The sequence below is a fragment of the Petaurus breviceps genome, unplaced genomic scaffold, assembly GCF_028583685.1.
Source record: "Petaurus breviceps papuanus isolate PSGF00001 unplaced genomic scaffold, PetGlider_PUasm1.0 91041, whole genome shotgun sequence".
NCBI classification, from domain to species: domain Eukaryota; kingdom Metazoa; phylum Chordata; class Mammalia; order Diprotodontia; family Petauridae; genus Petaurus; species Petaurus breviceps.
The window spans coordinates 43,388,323-43,415,188 of NW_027187400.1; the positions used below are offsets into that span (position 1 = coordinate 43,388,323).

General features: G+C 55.2%; 2 protein-coding genes across 5 annotated transcripts in view; both read right to left on the reverse strand.

The window, feature by feature from the left end:
- EHD2 (EH domain containing 2) overlaps positions 1 to 4,937 on the reverse strand; it is a 17,225-nt gene extending 12,288 nt beyond the window's left edge. Inside the window, exons 1-4 of one of the 4 annotated variants that reach the window (XM_069078426.1) lie at positions 4,784 to 4,937; positions 4,014 to 4,067; positions 964 to 1,460; positions 523 to 620 (exon numbers count right to left, since the gene is read on the reverse strand). In XM_069078426.1, the coding sequence (XP_068934527.1) occupies positions 523 to 620; positions 964 to 1,376 (511 nt within the window). In that variant the 5' untranslated portion in view covers positions 1,377 to 1,460; positions 4,014 to 4,067; positions 4,784 to 4,937. Of the gene's footprint in view, positions 1 to 522; positions 621 to 963; positions 1,461 to 3,956; positions 4,068 to 4,783 lie in introns of all 4 variants that reach the window. The other 3 variants (XM_069078424.1, XM_069078427.1, XM_069078425.1) reach the window with 3 other exon arrangements.
- A 3,725-nt stretch (positions 4,938 to 8,662) lies between these two features.
- Positions 8,663 to 26,866, reverse strand: part of BICRA (BRD4 interacting chromatin remodeling complex associated protein) — a 61,561-nt gene continuing 43,357 nt past the window's right edge. Inside the window, exons 6-15 of the mRNA XM_069079529.1 lie at positions 21,066 to 23,045; positions 20,514 to 20,768; positions 15,951 to 16,592; positions 15,484 to 15,658; positions 15,108 to 15,199; positions 13,734 to 13,795; positions 12,770 to 12,918; positions 12,218 to 12,312; positions 11,591 to 11,693; positions 8,663 to 10,845 (exon numbers count right to left, since the gene is read on the reverse strand). Coding sequence (XP_068935630.1) covers positions 9,731 to 10,845; positions 11,591 to 11,693; positions 12,218 to 12,312; positions 12,770 to 12,918; positions 13,734 to 13,795; positions 15,108 to 15,199; positions 15,484 to 15,658; positions 15,951 to 16,592; positions 20,514 to 20,768; positions 21,066 to 23,045 — 4,668 coding nt within the window. The 3' untranslated portion in view covers positions 8,663 to 9,730. The remainder of the gene's footprint in view (positions 10,846 to 11,590; positions 11,694 to 12,217; positions 12,313 to 12,769; positions 12,919 to 13,733; positions 13,796 to 15,107; positions 15,200 to 15,483; positions 15,659 to 15,950; positions 16,593 to 20,513; positions 20,769 to 21,065; positions 23,046 to 26,866) is intronic.

Consider the following 26,866-nt stretch of genomic DNA (forward strand, 5'->3'; position numbering starts at 1 on the left):
CTCCCCCCCTTCTCTCTCTCTCTCTCTCTCTCTCTCTCTCTCTCTCTCTCTCGTTTATTCTTTGGTCTTTTATCCACTCTCTTTCTGTCTCTGTTTTAACATCACTCTCCTTTGCCTTCTCCCTTCTTTCTGTCTCTGTCTCTACCTCTTCTATGTCTCTGTCTGTCGTCCTCGTCTCCCCGCCCCCCTCTGGCTCTCTCTGCCTAGGCCTGGACATGCTCTCTGAGCCTTGACTCCTTACAAGTGTTCAGTCCCACCCCCCAGGATCAACATGTCCCAACATGGCATCCCATCTTCCCCTGCGCTGCTCCCAGTTCCTGCTCGCCTGCCCGCCCTCCTCCAGCTCACTCTGCCCTGGGCTACTAGGAGACCGGTCCTAGACCCACAACGTGCCTTGGGGCATCAGTGACTCCCTGAGAATCTGGAGGAGCTTCCTGGGTCCAGGGCTCAGCCCTCCCCCCAGGGGCTACATCAGCATCTGGGCCTGGGTCCTCCCTCTCCCCCTCCCTCTCCAGGCCTTACCTCTGCTCACCCTCTGCTTTGCGCCAGAAAGGATGCCCGGGGTGTCAATGATGCTGATGCTCTCCAGCACTTGGTTGGGGAGATGGGCACACATGAACCTGGGGAGAACCAGAGCCAGTCCAGGGTCAGGGGTAGGGAGTCAGGCAGAGAAAAGGAAAGGCATTCCATGGAGGTAGGAGCAGTGGCATGGGGCAGAACTGACAGGGAGGAGAGGAGGTGAGAAGGAGAAGGGGAATGCAAAGGAGCGAAAGCAGAAGACGGGGAGAGTCAGGAAGGGGGGAAAGAACTGGGGAAAGGAAGGGATATGGGGGGAGAGGATCTGTGGGAGAAACTGAGGAAGGAAGGGCCAAGTTGGGGAGAATGCGTGGACCGAGGAGAGGATGAGGGAAGTCTTGGGGGGAAGTGGGAAGAGAAAGAACATGGGGGAGAAGGGGGACGAACCTGTTGAGGAAGGTGTTCCCGAAGGGGTTGAGCTTGCGGAAGGGCTTGTCCGGGTCAACGACGAGGGCGTTGCCAGGCACAGTGCCCTCCGTTTCACCGTGCATGACAGCCACAAAGCAGTCAGTGGTGGGTTCAGGCCCCACGCGAGAGCCCGGGACCTCCTGCTCCAGCAGGTACTGAATGAAGCTGGTCTTCCCTGTGCTGTATTGGCCAGCCACAAGAACCATGGGCTTGCCCTCGAAATCGGCGTCCTCCAGGGCGGGCGAGTGGAAGGACCCAAAGCGGTAATGCTCTTCTAGGGGCAACAGCTTGGCTCGGTACAACTCCTTGAGCGCAGTGGTCACCGTGCGGATGGCCTCGGCCCGCTGGCCCCTGGCTGCCCCACCTCCCCCACGCTTCAGCCAGCTAAACATGGTGTGGGCTCCCACTGGAGGGATGACAGGTGTTCCACAAATCCGAGGGTGGGCCCACAGATGGATGGATGGATGGAGGACTGCCTGGAGGAAGTTGGGATCAGAAGGATGAATGCAGTTATTTACAGGCTGCTTGGTAGTGTGGCGGGTGGAACATTGGCCTTGGAATCAGGAGAGACCTGGCTTCATACACTTCCTAGCCCTGTAATCTGAGCAAGTCCCTCACCCTCTCCTGACTTCTGAAAAATGGGGCTCCCCCCCACCTACCTCCCAGGATTGTTGGTAGGGTCAAATATTTGTAAAGTGTTGGCAAATTTTAAAGCGCTAATTATTATCAATCATTATATTATCATTATCAATTATTATAATATTATTTATGATCAATATTGCCCACCTACCTGCCTTTTATTATTATTATCAATCATTATAATAAATCGATAAATACAAAAGTTCCTGAATTAAGGAAAAGAAGATGTAGGTCCCTCCCGAATTAAAAAGTTAAGGGGATTTTTGGTCTGCATTAAGAAGACCACAGACAGCCTCCAGGAGGAGGGAAGGGATGTCTTGGCCAGATCACATCAGAAGTACTGTGGGTGCCAGTTAATCGGGAGGGCAGCCAGGAGAGGGTAGTGAGGATGGCAAAGGGCCTAGAGCTCATGCATCCCTCATGTAAACTGATGAGAAGATCTCAGAATTGTCACAACAGGAGACTTAGGGGAAATATATCTTGGACATTCTTGTGGCTGTGGGCCCAAGTTTATTCTGCTTGATCTCAAATGGCAAAACTAGTTGCTATGGGTGAAAGCTCTGGAGAGACTTATTCAGGCTGGATATCAGGGAAAAAATGCCATGGTGATCAGGGCTGAGGGAACACACCGGCCCAGGAAAGTGTAAGTTTAATTAAGGCTAAAGTCACTTAACTTCTCCCAATGTCATCAGTTTCCTCGTCAGAAAAATGGGGATATTACTATTGGCCCTGCTTGCCTCACATGGTTCTCATGAACCAAGTGCCCTGCAAACTCTGAAGCACTAACTAGGTTTGTTTTATTATTATTATTAGCTCACTATATGTCTGGATGGGCTTCAGGAGGAAATGATATGAGGACAAGTGACTGTGCTGTGCGTCTTTGGTACTGACTGCTCTTCAGTCTCTTGGCTGAGTGACTAAAATGCTTGCCATTTGTAACCCAATAAGAGTCTTTGGGATGGGTCATTACTCTTAGGTTGTTCCTTTTACAAAGGGGTTTTTCATTCATGTGTAGCTTAGACTTGATTGTTTTTGAGGACTCTCATAGTTTTGAGAAGCTGAAAAATCCATGACTAGAGAAGCAAGTGAGAGTTTGGGGGAAAGTGGATGGAGAGATGTATAGATGAGTGAGTAGGCAGAGGGCTTCCTGGAAGAGGAGAGAAAGAGAGACAGACAGACAGAGACAGAGAGAATAGATAGAAGGCTGCAAGGTTGCCTGGGGGAAAGGGATAGGAAGAAGATGAATGGATGGGTGGATGGATGGATGGATGGATGGATGGATGGATGGATGGATGGATGGCCAAAGGAAGAGGAGAGGGCCGAGAAGATTCATGGAGGAATGAGAGTGGATTGGAGGAAGAGAAGGGATACAGGGAATGGAGAGTTGGAGGGCTACCTGGAGAAGAGGTGAGTCGAGAAGAGAGTTGATGAAAGGCAGAGTTATAGCTAGCATGGAGTGAGGAGGCTTTTGCCTCAGTGCACCAGTCAGTCAACAAGTATTTATTAAGCAACTACTATGAGTCAAATACTGTGCTGAATTCAGGGGATTCAAAGAAAAGCAAACCCCCCCCCCAACCCAGTCCTTTCCCCTCTCAATGAGTTGGGTCTAATTGGGCCCCTGCCCAGACCATCACCCACAGTACCCGTTTTCTTGGCTCCGCTTTCACTCCTGACTCCCTCTCCATGTCACTGAATCTCCCCTGAGCTGTCTTCTGGAGTTCCATAGCATCCCACCCCGTCCTTCCTTTTTTTGCCCCAGATACACTAATTCCCCTGATGGAGGGCCCCTGGGACAAGAGAAGGGACAGGCAAGTCAGCAAAGAGTACTGCAAAGATGCCCCATTGACGAGAGTCAGCCAGAGGAGTCCTGATGGGGGAAGGAGTCATCCGCGAAGTTCATGCAAAGCGGAATGTCGAATCTTTGCCTGCTTCTCCGCCAGGCATTGCTTCTTGCCACCAGGTTCTGCCTGAGCCCCCTCGTCCCCTGCATTTCCCACAGACCCTGTCCTTATCTACCTGCTTCTCTCTTTCCCCTTCTCGCCCAGCTTTTTTCTTCTCTGCCAGACTCTTGCCCTCCTTCTCCTCCAATTTCCCCTTCCCTCTCCCCTCCTCAATGGGCTTCAGTTTTCTCATTTTTTCCACTAAGGGGCAAGGGGTGGATCACTCTCTCTAAGAGAGTCCAGTCTAAACCTTATGAGAGGTTGCCTGGGGTTACCGGGAGAAGCAAGTGGGGCCAGGAGAGGATAGGGGCCAGGTAAGGGAGTGAGCGGTTATTGTGGACACAGAGAAGAAGTAAGGACAGAGGGCCATTTGAAGGAGGGAAGGGGACATACTGTACTGCAAAATTCCTCCTCTGACCAGACTCAGAGAAATCGGGATGGGGACTGTACCAGGAGCAGCCAGGCAGCACGAGAGGTGGAAGCTGATGGGGGAGAGGCGATTACCTGAAAAGGAGGGGAAGGAGAAAGGAGAGGACGTGTATGGGCTGCCTGGACAAGGGGGGGAAACCAAGGCGAGCTGGATTAGCAGTAGTCAAGTGGGCGGCAGTGGAACCATGGTGGAAGAGAGGGCCCTAAGGGCTGCTCGGAGGAGGAGAGGGACACAGACAGGGGGCCCGAGGACTTGAGGACGTTTAGTAGGGAGTGAAGTAAATGTCGGAAGGCAGATTTACTTCAGGTCCTCTGAGTCCAGAGCTCGGGCGCTTTCCACAGGTGAGGGCTAGGGAGAGGAATGGGCAGAGGAGGAGGAGGAGATGGTGAAGGGGCTCCTTGGAGGCCTGAGGACTTGGATTCAAATCCTGCGTCAGCCACGTTAACTTCATCAGATGACTTAACTATGCCACAGTTCCGTCATCTACAACAGGAGACGAAAGCGCCCAGGCGCCGCTAAGGTCCCCTCCCGCCCTGCCTGTGCGATCCTAGGAAGACGGGGGCTCGGAGCAGGGTCCGGGGTCCTAGGAGCAGGGTCAGTGCCCGATGGGCGCGTCTGGGGAGCCTGGGGGGACGCCTGGCGGGGCTGGAGGCACTGAAAGGGACCAGAAGGGACCGGGGAAATGGAGGGAAGACGGCATTGGGGGAAAGGGGAGAGTGAGAAAGGCTAGGAGGAAAGCGGGGAGACTCAGGGATGGGGGGTGGGATGGAGAGGCTGAGGAGGTACCCACCAAGCCGGGCGGCGCAGGAGGGAAGCCGCAAGGAGCTGTCCTGTCCTGTCCTGTCCTCCGGGGCTCCCCGCTGGACTAGGCTGGGCAGGGGGCACTGGGTGCGGTTGCTGTTAGCTGTCCTGTTTCTGTCTGAGCCCGGGCGGGCGGGGTGGAGGGAAGAAGGGAGGGAGGGAGAGAGGGAGGGGCTGGGAGGGTCACCACACCCTCCCCTCCCCTAAGCCGTCCTCCCCTCCCCAGCTGGTCCCCACCCCGGCCTCTGCCGCCCCCTGGTGGGCAGCTCAGCCTCCTTCCCGACTTTGCTACTTTGTGTCTGTGTCTGTTTCTGTCCCTCTCCCTCCCTCCCTTCCTCGTTTCTGTCCTGTTGTCTTTATCTTTGAGCACTGGTCTTTTGCGGCAGCATCGGGGAGTGAGACCTAGGTGTGAAGCTCCCGCACAAACCCGCTGTGTGACCCCTCCGCAAGTCAAATCTCTCTGAGCCTTAATTTGCTCATCTGTAAAGTGGGGCTTAGAGAGCAAGCCTCGAAGTCAGGAACACCGAGGTTCCAATTCTTTCTCTGACACATGCACTGCCTAGGTGACCTTGGACAGGTCCCTTGACCTCTGATTTGGGAAGGAAGGAAGGAAGGAAGGAAGGAAGGAAGGAAGGAAGGAAGGAAAAATGGATGTATTAATGTAAAAGATGGATTAATTCAGAACTTAGTATGTGTCAGGCACTGATCTGGGGATGCAAATATTAGTAAAATATTAGTTTAAAAAAAGTGGTAGAGGGAGTGTCTTCACTGGGGGCTTCCTATGGCAATTAAACCTTAGGTCTGGTTAAAAAAAAGTGGGAAAGTTACCTGTAGCATCATAATCAGTATCTATTACTATGTAAAAACAATGACCCAAAGCAAAAAGAGACAATTCATGCAGCAGTTCTATATAGGTTAAAGAACCCCTCGCTTCTAGGATTAAGGGGAGATAAAATTGGTCATGTCTAGCTGAAAGGGTAAGAAACTCTTATCTCACATAATTCTGTGAATGGTGATATAACCCTTTCCCTCTCTTCTCTCCCTCCCTTCCTCCCTCCCTCTCTCTCTCCCTCTCTCCTCTGTCTCTCTCCCTTTCTCTCCTCACGCTCTCTCCCCTCTTTCCCATTTCTTTCCCTCATCCCCTCTCTCTATATGTACATGTGTCTATGTATATGTATACCCCTGCTCCACCATCCCTATAGATATGGACAGGGGGCTTTTGATAGCATTTTTATTATTCACATACTCAAAGTGCTTTGTAGACATCCAAGCAACCCCCACTTGTTTGAATCCGAGACCCCATTATCACATGAGCTCCTTGAAGGTGCAGGCTTTCCCCCTGTCTCGGGGTCCCCAGTGCTCAGCAATGACCTCCATCCATGCTGAATTTCTTTGCTGACTTCCTCATGAGGAGGAGCCCTCGGTGGCTCTCTGGGTGAAGGTCACAGCTCCCCCAGGCCTGCTCATCTAGTGCTCACCATTTTCCTAGAGACCCTCCTCAACGGACCCCCCCCCCCCCAACACACATACCCCAGGCCAGAGTCTCACCTCTAGGTCTTTTTACATCTGCCCACTGTTAGAGAGCTAGCCTTTGAAGCAGGAAGGCCTGGGCTCAAGCCCTGCTTTGGACCCAGACTGGCTGTGGGACCATGGGCAAGTTTGTCTAGGTGACTGACTGAAATTGCAGGGAAGGCAGCACTGTTTTGCTGGAGGGACTTTTCAATTTCCAGGTCCAGCCCCATCCTGATTACTTAGCACTGGTCCCAGTTAGGAGTTTCAGCCCAGGTAAAGCACCAAAGTCACAAATATATGGGTTTAAATCCCACTTTATCTGTAGAAGTCATTTGACAAAGTTTTAGTTTCCTCAACTGCAAAACCAAGGGAGTTTGACTCGGGTCCCTTCCAAGCTAAAAACATGACTCTGTGAGTCCTAGAAGCCTATTTCTGATGTTCTAGGGCCAACATTCTAAGAGCGGCATGGTCCTTCATTTTACAGATGAGGAAACCGAGGCTTGTCCCAGTTCAAACAGGTGCTAAGTGGTACCATTCAAATTTGAACCCAGGTCAGTGGAATGACTGCTCAATAATCATCCAAGCCTCCCAAGGGGACCAAGGGCTATCTGCATCTGTGTGCATGGGGAAGGGCTTTGAGCCATGAATCCCATTCCTGTACCCTCAGGGATCTATTCCTTTTAAGACTGCCTTCAGGGAAAGTCAAGCAGGACCAATATGATCCCAGGCATGATCCTTTGCCCTGTCCCCAGAACAAAGCATGACCGAATTTCTGTTTTGCACCTGTAAGATGGCCTGAAATCCCTAAACAAGGGTGGTGAGGAACCTTTCCTTCCACCATTAATGACAACAGGCACTTTTCTTGTGTTGTGATGACTTTTTACAGACATCATTGCCTTTAAGACTCACAAACACCCTGGGAGGCAGGCTTTCCAGCTATCACCCCATTTTACAGATGAGAACTCAAATCCCCAGAGAGAGGCTGGTTACACCATCATCAACCTCAGCTCATTCTGAGCTTTCACTCTCCTGTTTTCCTAAAGGCTCCAACCTTTCATTTTCATCTTCCCTGCTCCTTCTTTTCATCACCCATGACTTTCGGAAACTGGAGCTGGTTGGGGGCTCCCTAAGCACACCCCCTGATCTCTTCTAGGTAGCTCCTGGCTTCTTCCTAACTGGTATTGTGTTTGCTTCAGCATCACAACCAGTAGAATCTTTGCGTACACAATCATACTTAGCCTTTCTCTGAATCCCTTATCAGTCTTGGGGTTAATGGCCAAACCTCATTTTATATGAAAAAACTGAGGTCCAAAGATACTTGCCCAGGGCCACAGAGGGTCATCTGTCCACTCCATTCACACTTCCAAAATCGAGAGCGTGAATTGTTCCTTTTTCTGTCTCTAATTACAAGATCATATGTTTATTTCCCCATCAAAGGTTCCCCTCAATTTCTTCCATCCCCCCAATCCCACTTCTTAAGACTGCATTTTCCTATCTTGGCCAGGCTAGCAGTAGTCCACCCACTGATCAGCATAGAGGCTTTGACCTGTTTGGGACATTTTGACCTGCTTGAGGCAGTCTGGTGGCCACCAGACTCCTGGGAGCTGCCCTATTGGTGCCATACTCAGTGAGGACACCTGATCAGCTGTAAGATCGGTAGCCGAGAACTCCCAAACTCTGGGCGACTAGCAGCCTCTCAGTCTCCCCAAGGAGCAGGGATCACAGGCCCGCACCATCACACCCTACAATTCTGCTGCTGCAATGCATTCCTAATGGCTAGAAGCAAGCAGCCTCACTGTCATCTCCACCATTTTCATTCTTCAAAAGGTAATTTAGAGCAGTCAAAAATAGATAACCGGTTTGCTTTTGGCAGAGAGCTCCAGCTTCAGCTTTCAGGATAGCTGAAGTCGTCCTCCCCCCCCCCCCAATCTGCACCAGTTCATACTTATTTCTGATGTAAGCTTAGGATCTTCTCCCCTCACCCTCCTTCCACCCCCCAAGAAAAAATCCATCTCTTCTCACAGAAAGAGAGATGGTTACCATGGCTGAACATTGCATACGTTTTCTGCGCAGGTGAAGTGTGTCTGTGACTTTTGCTTAACGACTGTGCGACTCTGGGCAAGTCATTGTAACCTAAGCTAGTTTCCTTCCCTCTCATGAGGGCATCTCAGTTCTGCAGGGGAGGTCTGAATGCTGTAGAAATATCAGCCACAAGGAGCTCCTGGGCTTTCTCTGTATTTCCTCATGTTTCCATCTCTCCTGGTCTGTCAGCCTTAGAGATGCAAAGGAGAGGCCTCCCCCCCACACCCCCCCCCCAAAGAAGGGAGTGGAGACGGGGCAGGGCACGGATCCCGGCTTAAAAAGAGGACTGGCTTTAATTTACAGGGGAATACTAAATGTACAGGATTCCTTAAAAAATCGTTATACACAATAAATACAGTACAAAATATGTTACAGTACTAGTTTGTCTCCGAGATGGCAAAGCCCAGCAGTGGGGTGGGAGGAAGGGCAGGTCTGAAAGGGTGGGAAGGTAAAGTGGTCTGCTTCGGCTTTGGGAGACTCTCTGATTTGGGGTGGGGTGGGGGCAGCGCACGCAGGAGCACACACACACACACACACACACACACGCACACGCACGCGCACACATGCACACACATGGACACAGACACACGGAGCTCCTCTGAGGGCTAGAAAAGACAGCCCCCTTCACGAAGAGACACAGTGGGAGGCACGGTGGTGCGAGTAATCTGGCAAGCTGGGGGACGGTTCTACTCCTGACGTGCCGCCGTGTGACCTTGGACAAGTCCCTTCCCTCTGAGGGGGCCTCAGTTTCCCAAGGGCACTGAAATGGATGGCTTCTAAGGTCCCTCCCAGCTATAAATCCGCTAAAATTTGTAAAGCACTTAGCACAGTGCCTGGTACGTGGTAGGCTCTTGATAAATCCTTTTTCCTCTCTCTGGACTCCATGGTCCCTAAGGTTTCTCTCCCAACTCTTTAACATCTCCTGCTCTCTCTCTTCCTCTCTCACACACAGACACACGGACGTACACACAGTGGCAGTAATCAGCGTCCCCTCTCCCCCTCCCCGGAGCTGGAGCAGAACCCAAGGACCTCCTAAGATCGCAGGGCACGGGTGCTGAGAGAGACCCGGGGCCTTGCTTGCTTGCTCCATCGGCCCCCCCACCTCCTTTCTTAGTGTTTTGGGGCTGGAGCCAGGTTGGGGGGGGGCAGGGTATTGATAAATCAAATAACTTAGAAAAGAAACAGCAAGTTGTTTGGGGGAGGGAGGAAGAGGGGTGAACCCTGACCTGACCCTCCCTAGGGACTGTGGACTAGTGATCTCCCCCAGTGTCCTCAGGGTTGTCTGCAGGGGGCCATAGGCTGGAAGGGGATGGAGGGAAGGGCAGGGGGAGATGCTCTGCTGTTATCTATTCAACGTCCTGGCCCCTAGGCCCCCATTGTGGCTGGGGCCCAGGTAGCCATCAGGCCGATGCAGGGGCGGGGAGGCGGCCGGGTGGGGGTACGAGGGGCCACTGGCAGTCCGGCCCGAGGGCTGAGGGGCCGCCTGCTGGAGGTTGAGGATGCTGTCTATGGCACTCTGTAAGTGCTCTGTTAGAGAATCATCCTGGGGGCTGTCGCTCGAGAAGCTGGCGTTGTCCATGTCTGGGGACTCTGATTTGCGCCTCTTGGCCGGTGGCAAGGGAGGTGCCTCCCAGGCGGGCTCCCCCCCAGCCCCAGTGCCGGTGCCGGCCCCAGAGGTCACCACCTCCAGGGGGGCCGCCTTCATCACTCTCTGGTACAACTCGTCCTCCACCTCGGCCAGCTCCCGGATGAGGCCACTGGTGGTGTCGTCCGATTTGATGAGGGGGGCCGGGGCCGGGCTTCCCCCCGTGGCTGCCCGGGGGGCCCCAACCCGGCAGCTGCTGAAGGCGTCCACGTTCTCCCGGTAGGTCTTGCGGAGGGGTAGCCTTGGGCACTGAGAAGTAGGTGGGGCTGGCTTCCTATCCGTGGGTGCAGGGGGGTGCTCCACTGTCCCGTTCATCTGGCCCGAAGAGGCCAGGGCTGGGGCCGGGGCCTGCGGGGGCAGCGGGGCTGGGGGCTCTGTCCCCTTGGGTCCTGGAGAGGGGTGGTGGACAGGGTCCAAAGCCGTGTTATGGACCACCTTGCTGAGTCCAGCCTCCTGCTTTATTTTCAGCTTGAGGCCAATTCGACTCCGTGCCTCATAGGTTTTGATGGGTGGGCGGCTCCGGGATGGTAGGGGCGTATCCTCATCAGCATCCAGGGAAGAAGCCGCAGAAGAAGAAGAAGATGAGGAGGATGAGGAGGAAGCCCGGGCCCAGGTCACGGAGGGAGAGCCACCTGCCCCACCATGCCGAATCACCAGCTTGGTGGGTGGGTGCGGGGGCAGCTGGGTAGGGGCCCCCGAGGAGGAAGAAGAGAGTGGAGGGTGGGCTGGGGTGCAGGAGAGCCGGTGGGCACTGTGGCTCTCTGATCCCAAGATGGGGAGGCCGTGGGGCCTGGAGGAAGACACGTACTCATCTGCAAGGGGTAAGGAGAGAAAAATGGGCATCATTAGGGGGAGAGGCCTCTCCCCCAGCTCCAGGAGCAGGGTCTGCCCTCCCTCTGAGGTATCAGGCAGCACAGGAATCCAGCACTGGGCCTTTTTTCTTTTTGGAGGGGAGAGGGCAGGGCAATTGGGGCTAAGTGACTTGCTCAAGGTCACATGGCTAGTAAGTGTTAAGTGTCTGAGGCCAGATTTGAACTCAGGTCCTCCTGACTCCAGGGTTGGTGTTCTATTCACTGTACCACCTAGCTGCCCCAATAGGGTCTTTTTCAAGAGAGAAATGGGTCAATAGCCCCCCTGAACTCCCTCATTACTTGTACTGGGCACCTAACCCAGATCGCAGTGATCCCTCTCCTGGACTGAAAGCTAGGTGAGGGCAGGTACTGTCTAGTCTCAACTTCATGTCTCCTCCGGCATTCAAGGCACATTGAAATATTTGTGGAACCGAACAAAATAAAACCACTGCTGCCTGCCATGGTTTTTCATTCAGCCACCTGCCCCCCTCTCCTTTAGATCACAGGAAAAACAAGGAAGATGGTGGGGGCACATGGCTGGGGAAGGGGGTGCGTAGAGAAGGGAAGGAAAAGCCTCCCTTCCCACATGTCCTAGAGGAAAAGGTGGGGAACAGATGGGCCTGCCGAGGAGCCCAGGAGGCCAGGGCCCAGGCAGAGGCCCCCAGCTGCTTCCTAGTCCAGGGGGGATCCAAAGGCCCATTCTCACCAGGCTTCTCCTTGGCCAGCTGCTTGTCCAGGGCCAGTGTGGTCTTCTCCTCTTGGATAAACATTCGATCAATCATGACCATCTCTGCAGAAGGGCTGACCCGCTGGGGGAGGGAGACATGTGAAGGGCGTCAGATGTGGTGAGGGCCCCGGGAAGCAGTGGGGTCAAGTTGCCTGCACCCAGCAGAGGGACCAGCCCAACGGCACTGGGCAGCAAAGTAGGGTCTCCGGGCCCCTGCCCCGTCCAGTTCTCCAGGATCCCTTCCTTTCCCCTCACCCCCACGGGTACCGGCACACACGGTGCTGAGTCAGGCACAAGGCTAGGGGATGAAGGCTGGGACAAGGGGCTTGATGGAACAGTGGAGTCCAGAGCTAAAGGGACCTCAGAGGCCAGCAAGGCCAGGCCCCTCCTTGCACCAAGAGAAAGCCCGAGGAGATTAAACAGTTTGCCAAAGACCATACAGGCAGCAAGCATCAGACGCAGGATGTGACCCCAGGACCACTAGGCGGTGATGCTGTAACATTCCTCCTCTAGGGACTTCCTTGGGAACCGTGTCCCTCTGAGGAGGCTCCGAATGCCTCCTTCAGTCCTGCGGGGTGGGGCAGAGGGTGGGGGGCAGGGGCCTACCCGGGATTCCTCCAGGAGAAGCAGACGGTATTTATTCAGCATGGCCTGAGTGCGTCTCAGCAACTGTGTGGAAACAGTCTCAAATTCTTCATCCACTGATGGAAAGAGAGGACAGGGACAGAAACAAACTCTCTCTCTCCTTTTCACCATATGTTGCTTCACATACATGGTGAAGGAGGAAGAAATTCCTGGGGGTCGGCTCTTACCATCTCTTAGTAAGCAGACCACTCCTCTGCCCCCCGCCTCCCAGTGACCCTCAGCAACACCAGGGACACAAACCGTCACAGAAAGGGCCCTCAGAAGGGTCAGGAGAGTGATCACCAAGTTACCTTAGAAATCAAACAGGTCCATTTAACAGATGAGGAAACTGAGGCCCAGGGAGACTAAGTGACCCAGGGTCACAAATCTACAGCTGAAAGGGACCTCAGAGCAAAAAAACCCTTTTATATAGGAGAGGGTGAGGGTGTAACGATCCTGGGGGTCCTTCCTCTTGAATGGCTGGGAGGGAGACGGCCTGTAAGGCTCCCGGGAGCAATCCCAGCAGGTCCTCACCTCTTCGGTGGTCGTGAGGAGAGGGCAGGGCCCCCTGGTAGACATGATAGGGCAGCAGACGGCGTAGGGCATCCTCGAAGGAAGGGAAGGCTGTCTTATAGTCAGGATGCAGCACGGAGCCCTGATGCCTGTGGAGGTGCTCCAGAAAGCTGGGGGCAAAGACAGAAGACCAGTGAGACAGGGAGCAAAGCAGTCCCCACATACACCCCAAAACAGTCAGGCAGTAAAAACTGGGAAGTGCCTAGGCCAACAGTGATACGGGGACGTAACGTAGCTAAAGGCTTGTCAGAAGTAACAAACGTGGGGAAACGTAGATGGACGCACAGAGCGAAGGAGGCAGGACCAACAGACGGCGTCTGGACATGGCGGCTCGGTGCTGTCTCCCCTGTCAGACTGTAAGCTCCTGGCGGGCAGGACAGTCTTTCCCCTTCCTCTGTATCCCCCAGTGCTCAGCATCACCAAAATGATAGGAAGTGAAAAAACCCACAAAAAGACCCCTCAAAGCTGAACACTGCCTAACTATCAGATACAAGCGAGTCCTAGAGGAATGAGAAAAGGGCCTCCCTCCCCTCTCTGCACAGGCGGAGACCACTGGTTCACAATGCTGCACACACCATCTGTGCTGGCTGGTTTTTTTCTCTTCCATTTTTGACATTTGTCACGCGGCATGGTTCAACAGGGAGGGACGGGAGAGGGGTATGTTTGGAGACGACAGTAATAACACAAAGCACTGATAAAAATAATTTGAAAAATAAAATGCTAGTGGGAACAAATTTTAAAAGATGGGAGATCCAGAAGAGACAGACCAGGAGACCGCAAGGCCCAGAGGAGCCAAGGACATTCCTTCTGTCTGCATCATCCACCTCTGCACCCTGGCCCAGTCCCAGCCCCAGGCCCAAGCCCCAGCCCAGCTCCACTGCCAGCCCCGGCCCCGGCCCCGGCCCTGGCCCTGGCCCCCACTCACCAGGCCTCCTTGCTGGGTTGTACGGTGGCAGGTTTCTTCAGATTGCCCACTTTACTCTCATACTTGGGGGATGAGGGGAGGGGAAAGAGAGGATGAAAGTCTATCCAGGGTATTTCTGAATGTTTCCCTGTTCCCTCCTCCCCCCGCCCACTTCATCCCTGCCCACCACACCCCACCAGCTCAGGCTGGACCTCAAGAGAGAAGCAGAGACGTACTCCTGGCTTAGGAAGAGAGGGTGAAGGTCAGAGGGGACCAGTGGGCCTTGACATTCAGGCACTCAAGCAGAAGAAGAGAGTGGGGTGAAGAGATGATCTCACCTTCGCAGGGGGACTAGGCCCCAACTGGGGGAGCCCCTTCCCCACAACCTGGATCTGCAGGGGCCCCTTGGGAAGGCCTGGGCTGGGCCCTGGGCTCATGGCAACAACCTTAGTCTGGGGAGAGGTGGGATGAGGGGTGGGGGGACGGCATTGAGGGGGCCCAGCCAGGACAGGTGGGGCTCACCCTGTATTGGTATCTCTACGTCTGCATCATCCTCCCTTGGGCTTTTCTAGGTGAGTCTCTGTGCCTGACTGCCTGGCCACCTCTGCCCGTCTCTGCATGTCTCTAATCCCACCAGTGCCCAAGCAGACATCCCCAGGGGATCAGTGAGCAGAGGCCTGCAGCTACATGGGGGGGCTCTATGTTCTCCAGGCCAGACGCCCATTGCACTCTGGGGCTCCCCCTTACATCAAACCTAGTTCTGGGCAATTTCCAACATAGCTCAGTGGCTCAAAGGCAGCTCTATCCACCCCACTAAACAATCCCTTCTCTAGGCCACACATGCCCAGCTCCTCCATCAGAAGTTAGTGGGGGGTGTCTCTGGGCCTGATGCTGTCGGAGGCACCCTTCCCGGGCTGTCGATACCCTTAAGATCCCAGACGTGCTCTGGCCAGGGCAAAGGTCCGGGGGGTGATCACACCACCTCCTTTGTTAGGGATTCTTTGCTTCTCTCAGTGAGGCCTGAGACCATGTTGGCTCCTCTGGCTGCCATATTGGGCTCCATCCAAACCTTTGCTATGGGACCTGCTGCTGGCTGGGCCTCCTGCATCCTGGACCAGACCTAAGGGCTCTACTTATTAGATCTGGCAGGATCTTTCTGGACCCCAGTGCTCCTACCCAATGTGTCAGGGGCCTATCCATTCCAGATTACTCCATGAGAAAGATAAGCAGCTGTTTCAGCCTTCCTCGATCAGTGACCACTCTGCCCATCTTGGGGCTTGTCTCTGTGTCTCTGACTCTGCTTCTGAGGCCTGCCTCTTTCATGTCCACCTGACTCTATGCCTGCGTCTATGGTCTATGGCTCTGGCCAAGGGCCGATCTCTCAGCAGCTCTTACCTGTCCTGGAGACGGGCCAGATGTCTTTCCCTGCCCTGTGCCCACCTTGGCCCCGCTCAAAGCTGCAACGCTGCTGCCAAATACTTTGCTGTCTGTGGAGATCAATGAAGGGACAGCTAAGGAGTAGGGACACGGTGACAGTTCCCAGCCAATAGGTCACCCTCCTTCCCTCTGCACCCAGCACCAGCTCTATTTCTGCCAATATACACTCTGGGCCTCTGGAGAAAACCTCCAAAGGCCGTGTTAACTCTCGCCCCTTTCTGCCCCCCTTGTATTTTGCTCTCCTCTCTCCCCTGGGATCTGAGTGACACCAAAGACATTCTCCCCACTTGCTCCCATTGGGCTCTGCCTCTCCCCTCCCCCCAACCCCACATACCTGTGCTGGCCGCCGAGGCCGGAGGGTGACTGGAGGCGGCCTGGGCTCCAGGTGGGGCCTGCCCACTAACCAGGATGGAAGGGGCTGGGCTGGCAAGGGGGCCCAGGGTTGGGGGATTCTGCTGGGTGGCTGGGGGGCCTGCAGTTTTACCCTGGAGAATGAGCCCAGATGGCACCTGGGGGCACAAAGGAGAAGAGGTAAGCTTACAGGGAGGGGGGTAGAAAAACACAGGACCCCCAGGGCCACAGGAGAGACACAGGACTCTGATGGAGGCCACATGAGAAGAGTGTGCTGCCGTGGGATCCCAGAGTATGAACTGAGTCTTTGCTAGGATTAGAGGGGTCACCTTGCTGGCCTGTTTTCTCCTTAGTAAAAGGAGGGGGTTGGCCCAAATGGTTTTGGGGTGTGAAAGGACAAGGGAATCGCATGGTTGGGTCCCTCCCCCAGCCCCATGCCCTCACTGTCACCTGGTGGAATCTCTCCAGGAGTGGCTTGGATTGGGCCACTGGGGTGGCCAGCGCCTGGAATGGGTTGGGCACCATTTGGAAGGTCCTTGGTGGGGGTGGGGCTGGAGGCTGTGGAGGGGGCTCCGGAGCAAGGTGGACCGCTGGCGTGGGTGTGGGGGGCTTGAGGGGCCCTTGGCTTGGGGCAAACTGGAGCTGGAAGTGGGGGGAGTTTGAGTGAGGGGCATCGGGGGGTGCTGAGGCAGGCAGCCTGGAGGTGGCATCGGAAGTGGTGGTCGCCAACTGCACCTGCAAGTGTGGAGGTGGGGGTGCAGGACCCTCGGGGGGCTGAGAGGGGGGCCGCAGAGGAGGAGTCGGGGCTGCGGCAGGGGCAGCCCCATGGGAGGAAGGGCCCAGGGGGTTCTGGATGACAAAGAGGCCAGGAAGGGGCTGAGGTGGTGGGCAGGGGTGCAGGGGAGGCTCTGAGGGTGGCCGGGACCCACTCTGGGGTTGGGAGGGTGGCCGGGAATGGGGCCGTGAAGGAGGCCGGGAGGGGGGCCGGGCAGGGTGGGGGGAAGGCAGGTGAGGGCTGTCGCCCAGTGGTGGTGGGTGAGGTAGCGAAGGGGATGAGGAAGCCCCTGGGACCTTCTGCTGAGCGGCTGAGATCTGGACAAAGAAGGGGAAAAGCCAAGTCAGTGCTGGATTCCTCTTCTTCCCCATCCACCCAGTGAAAAATGGGACTCCCCTCCCCAACCCCTCCACCTACCACCCACAGCCCAGCCCTGTTCCCTCCTCTCCTCCCCTGACCAGCATCCCACATACCAGCTCTGCCCCCACCCTGACCACCTCTCCTTCTAGGGCCCCATCCATAAGGCAGCCCCTGGCTTGGCCTGCACCCTTCTTATGACCCCCAACAGAAAGAACCCTGAAGCAGAGGTGGGGGTGGGGGAGGACAGGGGGCAGCAGACAGCAGCAGAATGGTGGTGGGGGTAGGAAACATGGTGGAGATGTCAGCCCCTCCCCCACTCCTAGCTAAGACAAGGTCAGGGCCTAGAGACAGATGTGCACACCTGGAGGATGTGTCTAGGAGATGGAGCTCGTCCTCCTTGGCCAGTGTGTCTGCATGTGTGTGTCATCTTCAACCTCTCCTAAGCCCATGCATCTGTGTGCCTGTCCCACAGACCCCTCGACCCCTATGCTAGTCACCTCTTGTTCGCCACCCAAAATGTAGCCATCAAGAACCATCCCCCAACCTTACAGGCCCCCCGATACACAAGCAGAAGATGGAATCCCCTCCGTCCCCACCCTGCTTGTCTAGAGGTGAAGATTGAGACCCAGAGTCAGGGAGTGATTTGCCCAACATCACATGAGGGACACACAGGCAGGATCTGAACCCAGGTCCAGAGATTGAATCTTCCCACTCTACCACCCTGACTTGGTTCCTGGGGATTCCTGGACTTTATTGATCCAAGAAGGTCCCTTCCCTTTCAAGGGATGGATGGAGATCTGCCATCAGGGGCCCAGAGACCCACTGTGATAAGAGCCGGTGATTCCCCCTTGTAGCCACTGGGTGTGTGGTCTGGGTCTGACAGGCACCAGAGGAAGGCTGTGCTCACAGTCTGGGTGCCCTCCTCAGGACATTTCCCTGCTTAGACCTATCCTTCCTAATCTGTAGTCCCACATGGGGTGGGGTAGGGTGACCTGTGTGGGCTACCAGCATCCCAACAGTCCTGGCCACGGGGACCACCCAAGGTCACACTGGCCTGGCAGGGAGGCCCTGCCCCACCACACTGCCCCCCCCCCCCCCGACGCTCCTCGCTCTGCACTCCCACCCTCTGACCACACCTCTCCTGTCTTTTACTTGTGAACAGGACTTTTTAAACCCAAGAATTGGATTTGACATGGATCCCAATTAAATTTAATCTGATTAGAGTCAACACTTAACTTCCTAGCTGAGTCCCAGTGTCCTAATCTGTAATATGGGGAGGGGGACAGCACCCGCCCTCGAGGCCTTGTAGTGGTGACCAAATGAAAAATGTTTGAAAAGCACATTGGAGACGTCAGATATTGTTATCATTAGCTACATGGCTCATGTGTGAGACAGCCGACAAACATCCCTACTATGCGCTCAGCTCAGCACCAGGCAAGCTCGCACACTTGGATAAACACACCTGTGGGGTCCTTTCACCAAGACCACCACCACCTTCCTTCCAGACAAATTCAATAGCCCTCTACTGACTGGCTGCCTCCAATTTAAATCGGATATCACAGCTTGGCTGTCCACGGCTATTTGTGCGCTGTCTCCCCCATTAGACTGGGGGCTCCTGGAGGGCAGGGACCATCTTTTGTCTTTTTTGTATCCCAGGCACTTGGCACAGTGCCTGGAACACAGTAGGTGTTTGATAAATGCTTACTGACAGACTGACTGTCCTGGACACCCCATCTCTCTGTGCGGCAGCCTCCAATTCCATTAGCTTTGAGGGCTGCCACTTCACACTGTAGCTGCATAGCAAGCTTGTGGCCCACTAAGGTCTCCAGATCCCCAGATGATGGGACTTTGGTTAAGTCACATCCCCGTTCTGGGCCTCAGTTGCCCTCTGAGATAGCCAGCTGGGGGTTAAGCCCCATAGTCTCTTCTATCACTAGGACACTCTGTCTGCTGGATGATTTACCAGCATCTCAGACTGAACACAACTCAAGCTTAAATCATTACCTTCCTCCTTTAAAACCTGCTGCCCCTTTTGACATCACATCATTTCCCTCCATTAGGATGTGGGCTCCTTGAGGGCAGGGGCTGTTTTGGCCTTGCTTTGTACCCTGAGAACTTAGCACGAGGCCCTGCACACATTATGTATACCAGAGAATCACAACATCTCCTCATCAGGAGGGGTCCAGTGTGTGTCACTGTCTCCCACTGAGGGTGGGGTGGGGATGGAGGTAGAGATAATGATACCTCCATGAAGGAAAGTATGATGTAAACAGCGCTGCTGGGTGTGGCCCAGACATCCCATCCAAGCCTTTGCCGAGAAGGAATCTTTGGACCCCTAATGGGAGGGATGCCACAACCCCCATGACAGTGCAAAGCGTTAACCCAAACCTGCCTCTCTGTCTGTGAGCAGCACATGCATAATCTCCCTTCCAAAGACTTGGAGATGGGTTAATGCCCTTTCTTCCCAAGTCTTGTCATCTCCAGGATAAACATCCCATTGCTTCTACTGAGCCTCCTATGATCTGGGATGCAAGCAATCAAAGTCCTTTCTAAGATCTGGGGTCCAGAACCAACAATGATAGTCAAGTGTAGGCTGACCAAGGGAGTCCCACATCCTTATAGGTGGAAGCCATGCCTCTCAATGTGGTCCAAGATGGCAGCCTTCTCAAGGCAACTAAATCTCCCAAATCTTTTTCAAACACACTGCTGTCTGGCTATCTGTATCCCAAACCAGAAAATGTAAGAAGCCTACTGGCTACACGTCTGTTCACAAAATGACTTGGGAAAAAGTTGGGACTCCCTTCACCTGGCCTTCATGCCTTCCACTCTTTCCATCTTCATCTCCCATTCCTCTTCAAAATTCCCTTAGAATGGAAGCTCCCTGAGAGTAGACACTGCTTCCTTCACTGTATCTGCAGTCACAGCTCCCAGCACACAGCAGGTGTTTAATATGTGCTTCTTGATTCATCAGTTGATTCAACAAGCAATCCTGCACTCAGCCAAGCTGAGACATTCTATGGCCCTCTCGTTCACCAGTTTCCTTCTGGCCTCTGTACAGTGGGTATTCAATAAATGCCTCCAGAACTGAACCTCTGAGGGAGTATAAACCTCATCTCACCATCTAAGTGAGGTCCATCGAGGTAAGGGCTGTGCCTTAATTTTGTAGCTGTTTGGTCAGTCTACGCCCAGCCAAACTGGATGGCCCTCCAGAAGTATCCCTTCCACGCTCCTGTACCCTGCGCCCCATAACTGGAGAGCCCTGTGGCCTTCACATCCGGCCTCCTCTGGGAAGTCTTTCCTGACCCTTCCAGCTGAGGAAGCTCATTCCCTGTGTGCTCAAGCACTCCCAGGACATCATGATTTCCCTGCCCCCTGCCATCCACAGGAGCCCAGAGTTAGAGCTCACAGGCACCTCAGAGCTCCCCCTTCATTTCACAGAGAAGTTAGAGGGACATGTCCAAACTCCCCCAACTATAAGTGGCAGGGCTGAGATCTGAACTCAGACCATCTGACTTCATCTCCAGCAGTAAGACCACCTGTGCCGTACTTCTCTCCACAGAGATTTTAGTGTCTCCTTCACCCAAGTCTTTCTGTTCCTGAGGCTTAAATGACTGTAGAAATGAATTCAGTGGGTCTCCTCCTTCTCCCCTTACACCAAGTCTAACACAGAGCTGAGCACACAGTAGGGCCTCAGTAAATGTGCTGAATGAACAAGTGCTCCTTCACCTTCTAAGCAAGCAACAGGGGTACAGATAGCAGGGGGGTCAAGCGAAAGGGAAAGAGCAACCCCCCTCCAAATAAACCAAAAGAAACCAAGCCCCCCACCAGCCTTTGCCTGGACACAGGGGGTGGAGAGCTGACGCGGGGCTGGGGTCTACCTGGGGGGGCAGGGCCGGGGGAGTCTGGCTGGTGGGGAACTGAGGTATGAGGCCGGCTCCTTTGGTGTCGGGGGTGCCCGGGGCGGGGTCACGGGCCTGCGGCTGGCCCGCGCCACTGCTGACTATGACAGAGGCAGGTGCACTGCTCGAGGTGCTGGGGGCCGAGACAGCGACGCTGTAGGCGGGCAGAGGCAGGGAGAGGTGGGCGCCCTCCATGGGCAGCGGGAGGTACGGGGGCTGCTGGCTCCTCTCCTTCTGAAACAGCCCCCAAAGGGTCAGAAATCCCTGTCCAGGGACAGGCTTCCCCACCCCCAGAGATGCTGGCCCGGCCCTCTGGCCCCAGGAGCCCAGAGTGGGGAGAGGGGCCGTCCCATGCACAGGTTTGCTGTAGCATGGGTACCTCTCCTCCTGCCCGGGGAAGGGGGTGTGCACCCCCTGACCAACTGATCTTCCCTTCCACTGTCACAATATTTTCCCTAGGACCTTTACCAACCCCCCACTGGCTCCTTCTCCCTCCCCTTCCTCCCCCCCTCCCCCAACCCTTTCAGTTACCTGGGGCAGGAACATCTGCAGGGACTCCTGAGTGATGACAGCTGTGGTGGTGGCTGGCTGTCCCAGGACTATCTTCTCAGGGCTGGAGGCCAAGCTGGGGCTTGGCTGGGGAGTTGTGGGCTGTGTGGGGGCTGGAGCTTGTGGGGCTGGGGGTGGCGGCTGCTGCGGGAGGCCCAGTGGCAGCGGCGTCACAGGAGGCACCGCTGCCGTGGCAGGGGGGGCCTGAGGAGCCGCCTGCACGGTAAGCACGGGGGCCGCCTCACTACCGGTCGGGGCTGTCGCAGGCTGGACGAGGCCCTCGGCTGCGTTGAGCATGGCCACGGCGCTCGGGGGCAGCGTGACCCCCTGGAGGACGGTGGCAGTGGCGGTGGGGCCGGCAGGGACTGGCTGGCTCTGGGTGGGTAGGCTGCTGGCAGCCAGAGACACAGGCATCTGGAAGAGGGTGGGCTGGCCCACCTGGATGGGCGCGGCCGAGAGGATGTGGGCGGCTCCATGGCCACCGGCGTGGGGGGCCAAAACGGAGCCCAGGCTGAGAGGCCCCGCCAGGTTCTGGTTGGTGAGGATCGGATTGGCGATGAGTTGGCCCCCAGTGTGGGGGGCGGCAGCCGCAGCAGCCAAGATCTGCCCTCCCACGTTGGCAGGGAGGGCCGAGATGGGCTGGGGGAGCTGGACGGTAGGGGCTCCAGGCAGGAGGAATTGGTTCTGGCCCTGGAGCATGTGCTGGGCGGGAATCACGATGCTGCTGCCCTGGTTGAGGAGGTGAACACTCATGGGCTTGCTGAGAGTGCCAGGTGGAGGTGCTGCCGAGGTGCCCGGTGTGCTGCCCACAGTGGCTGGAGGCGGCTTGAAGACGTTGGCTGGCAGCGCAGGCGGGAAGCCAGACAGCACCACGTTCTGGCCTGCTTTGCCCGCGGCCATGAAGGTCAGATTGGAGGGGGCCTTAGGAGGCTGGGGCAGACTGCCTGCCTCACCCTGGATGGTGAGCGTGGCGCCGGCAGTGCTGAAAGGCTTGGGCGTGAGTTGGTAGAGCTTCGGGGGCAGGACGCCTGCCGGCTTGGGCTGGATGGGCGTCGGGGTGCGATGCAGGATCACGTTGGGTGCTGGTACCAGGGAGGAGGCCCCTAGGCCCGAGGCCACCGCCAGCGGCTGGCCCCCCGGGCCTGCAGCCCCGCCTGCAGCCGCTGTCCCAGGCACTCCAGCCCCGGCAAACACTGAGTTCCCATTCAGAGTGGTGGCAACAGCAGCTGAAAGGTTCTTCTGAATGACCAGGCCAGCCCCTTGCGGGGAGACCCCAGCAGAGGCCAGCGTCACGGGGCCGGGCTCAGCTGGTGCCGCTGGGGTCAGGTAGCCCCCCACAGGCACTTGCTTGGCAAGGAGCTGGGGGGCTGGCGGGTTGAGGGCCATCACAGACTGCCCTACCACCTGGATGGGCGCCAGGCCCAGGGCAGCAGCCGTGGCGCCCCCAGGGCTGCCATTGGGCAGGCCCTGAAGGCCAGGAATGGGCTGCAGGGTCACATTGCCCAGGCCGACAGGCTGCAGGAAGGGCTGGACGCTGAGGGCCTTGTTCACGTTCACCACGTCGGGCGGCTGCACCAGGGCTTGGTGTGTTAAGACGGCCGGTGGCTGGAGCCCAAGGAGGTCGGCGCTGCCAGGGAACAGAGCCTGGGCCCCAGCGGCCGCAGCGGCCCCGGCCCCGCCCGCCCCGCTGCCGTCGGCTGGCTGCAGAGTAGGCAGCTGGAAGGGGCCCAGGTCCAGCTCGGCCTCGGCTTCCAGCGTCTGCTCCGTGATGTTGGCCTCCTGCAGGCTCTGCTGAAGGATGTCACACGGCTGCTCGGTACCCCCCGAGCCTCCGCCTGTGCCGCCTCCCCCGGCGGACGGAGAGCCCAGGATGTCATCCTCCAGGAAGTCCAGGTCCACGCTGGTCGTGGGCTGGCTGGGCTCTGGGTTCAAGTGGTTGCCTGGTGCTTCTTGAACATGGAGCTGAAGATGGGGAGGAGGCGGCAGCGACGGGGAGGAAGAAAGAGCAGGGTCAGAACGCGAGCGCGGCTTGGGAACTGTGTCCACCCCACCCTCCTGGGGTCAGGCAGGGCTGACCACAAGCGTCCCCAGCCCCCCAGGTCGCAGGCCGTATGTGGGTCTGACGGCACCACTCCTCACTCCGGATCCACTGCCCATGGGCACCTCTGACAGGCGCCCCCGGCTCCTTCAAACCCAGCATCAGGCCGTGATGCCGGCCTGCCCCCGCTGCGCATGGTCAGACGAATCTCCCTTTCTGTCATTTCCCTCTGACCGTGTTACTGCTATGGGGAAATGCTGCTGGCTTGGGGGCTGATTCTGTCTTCCAGCACTCAACCCACTGTCTTAGCATTACTGCTATAAGAAACAGTGAACAGGAAGAGCTCAGAGAAGCATCAGAAGACTTCAATGAATTCATCCGCTGATGTTTTTTTTTAAGTAAAACATCACTAGCAAAAAAAAAAGAGTCTGTACTTGCCCCCCTCTGGGGCATGGGGCTCCCTCCCGTGCTGATCCTACTCGGCTTATAAAGGGAGGCTCCAGACGAGGGGTCAGGGAGTGGGCGAGGCCACCTCCTCCACGAAATCTGCCCTGATTTCCATAGCTGGTACCCATCTTCCTCCACATGGTGTTTTTGGAGGAATTACTCTCATAATGTACTTCTCATGTAATAAATATTAGGTATTAGAGTCAACCAGGCTGATGTCTCCTTCTTGAACTAGACCGTAAGAGCCTTGAGTGCAGGCACCAAGTTTTGGAGCCCGACTGGTAGAGAATGCGCCATCTGCCCTCAGCAGGAGCTCAGGGAGAGACAGTCCCAGAGGACGAGGGTCACCGCTTACATGCTTTGAGCTGAAAGAGCCCTCCCACCCATCATCTGAGAGACAACCAAGGCCCAGAGAACTGAGACCTGCCCATGGTCACCCCAAGGAGTGAGATTTGAATCTAGAACCTGTGAGTCAAAATCTGCCATACCATGTGGCCTCCTACGAATCACAGATCCACAGAGCTGAAAGGGAGAGCAGGCAACCAATCCAAACCCCCCATTTCACAGCTGAGGAAACTGAGGCCCTGGGACAGGTAGTGGCTCATGCTGGGACACTCCCAGAGCTGAGTGATTCGGACCCAGATCTCAGCGTCCTCGGAGACCCCTGGGCCTAGCCCACACCTGGATGCCCCTGATGACTGGTCACGGAGCTATGTGTGGCTTGAAGCCCTCGGGCTGTCTGAGGCAGCCCTCACTGGCTTGCTCTAATCACTAATGGAGCTGATCAAGCAGAACCACCCAAGCTTCTCCCTCTGTGCTCTGGGGCCAGGCAGATCAAACCTGACTCTTACACGCAGGGAGAAGCTCACCCCCAAAGGTCAGATGCTGGATTATCATTTTTATGCCTCAGCGACCCAAGGAAGAGATGAAAATAACCCGAGGGACCATCCTTGGTGAGGGGCGGTTTCCTGCTGTTTCCATAAAAGACAAAGGCACTAAGGGCCTTTACTTGTATCCCCAGCCCTCGAAACGATGCCTGGTACACAGTAAGAGCTTAATAGATGCTCGATGAATGATGGATGCATTCAAGGACAGGGACTAGAGCAGGAAGGAAGAGAGAGACTAGGTGGAGAGAGAATAATTGACTAATAATAGCATTTCTGGGGCACTTTCGGGTTTGCAGAGGGTTTTTCCTGGCTGCAGAGGCGGCCTTTGTTGGGGGATGACGGATGTCTCTTCATTCACGCTTGCTTGGTGTGAGCACAAAATATGATACAGCCATGTCAGCAGCAAAGATGCCTTGGGCCACCCCCCCGCAGTCGCTGGCCTCACCCGGAGATTTGTGGGCACTCTACGCTGCTCTCCTTAGGGACCTACAAATCAGCCTAGGCTCGATGGTGGTTGGTTCAGCAGCCCGGTCGCCACCCAGCCCCAGACCTGGCTGGCTGCTCGGCCACGGCCTTCCCCGAGTCTCCTCCATCCCAGGATCGTAAAAAACCCAGGACCTGAGAGCAAGGAGGGGCCACAGAGAACTCAGGCTTGTGTTCCAGAAAGCAAAACGCTTTTACAAAAGTGGACAGGGGGAGAGAATGTCCATTCCCCCTGAGTCACATATCCCATCACTGGGCATCCCTGCCAAAGAAGTCAATGATCAAAAGGAAAGTAGAAGAAACAAAAAATGGCCGAAAACACTGGAGTCCATAAATCTAACAAGAAATGACCTACTGGGGGTGGCCAGGGGGCTCAGTGAGTAAGAGCACCGGCTCCAGTGTCGGGATGGCCTGGGGATCAAATCCGGGCACTGATACTCAGCACCGCACCCAGAAACACCTGGCCGTGTAAGTTACTTAACCCCAACTGCTTTAAAAAAAGAAAAAAAGAAATGACCTACTGTGCTCTAAGAAATAAAGAATGGGGAAAACTTCTATGACCTGATGTCGAGTGAAGAAAGGCAAAGGATAAACACAGAAAAGGTGACAAAAACACAAAAATAAAGGGAGTGCTGAGCAATTCTAACGGCCAAGCTCAACCCTAGAGAAGAGATGAGAAAATGGGGCCACCTCCCTTCTTTGCAGAAGCAGGGGCCTATGGATGAGGGAAAGTAAGTGCCTTTACCAACGGCCCCAGACAACAGGTAGCTGGTTCTACTGAATTCTGGTTTCTTTTGCATTCATCGCTACAAGGGATGACTCCATGGGCAGGGTGGAGGGAAGGGCAGCTAGGGGATGCCATAGTGCATAGGGAGCTGGGCCCAGAGTCAGAAAGACTTGTCTTCATGAGTTTATATGCAGCCTCAGACTCTTAAAAGTGTGTGACCCTGGGTGAGTCACTTAACCTTGTTTGCCTCAGTTTCCTCATCTGTAAAATAAGCTGGAGAAGGAAATGGCAAATGACTACAGTTTCTGCCAAGAAAACCTCAAATGGCGTCACAAACAAGGGATTAATAAAATGAATTTTTTTTTAAGTGCAAGAATTAGGGAATCATTAGAGACATAGCAAAGGTCTGGCTCTGACATAAAGGAGTTGTGGGATTAGGTAAACCCATTTAACTACCCGTGTTTCCCCGATAATAAGACCTATCCCGAAAATAAGCCCTCCCCTTACTGTGTAAGATTCCTCTAAAATAAGCCCTCCCCCGAAAATAAGCCCTATTGAGATTGCTACTGTAGTGAAGCAGTGAGCGTGTCATCCTGTTCTTCCCCAGTGATTTGCTTATTGAATAAAGGTACATTTTTTTGTTCACATTTACCTGTTTATTAAAATTGCTGTCAATGTTCATTAAAATAAGCCCTCTGGTGTTTTTCTGTCCAAAAAAATTAATAAGACAGTGTCTTATTATCGGGGAAACACGGTAAGCTAAGTGTCAGCTTCAACCTCTATGAAATGGGGGTGCTAATTAACAATTAATGACCACTAGTTATCGTTAATGATGGGAGTCGATCTTCATAGAGGGCTGTAAACCTGGCAAAGCCCTAGATATGTACTGTGTCATATGAGCATCACAAAAAGTGGAGACCAGAAGCATTATCATTTTCCTTTTACAGATGGGGAAACTGAGGCTCAGAGGGCAGAGGGGTTTGTCAGGGTTCCAGAAGCAAGTCTTTCTGGCTCCAAGTGCAGCATTTGGTGCCCCCCACCTCAGAGGTTTCTGGTTGTGGCACCACAGATATGGGAGCTGTGAATGGCATCCAAGCCTCCCAGAATGTTTCAACTGCACAGGGAGGGAGGCAGGCAAATGTCCTTCTGGGTTACGAAACAAGAAGAAACCAAAGGCTCTATCAACCGCTTGGGAGCTTTG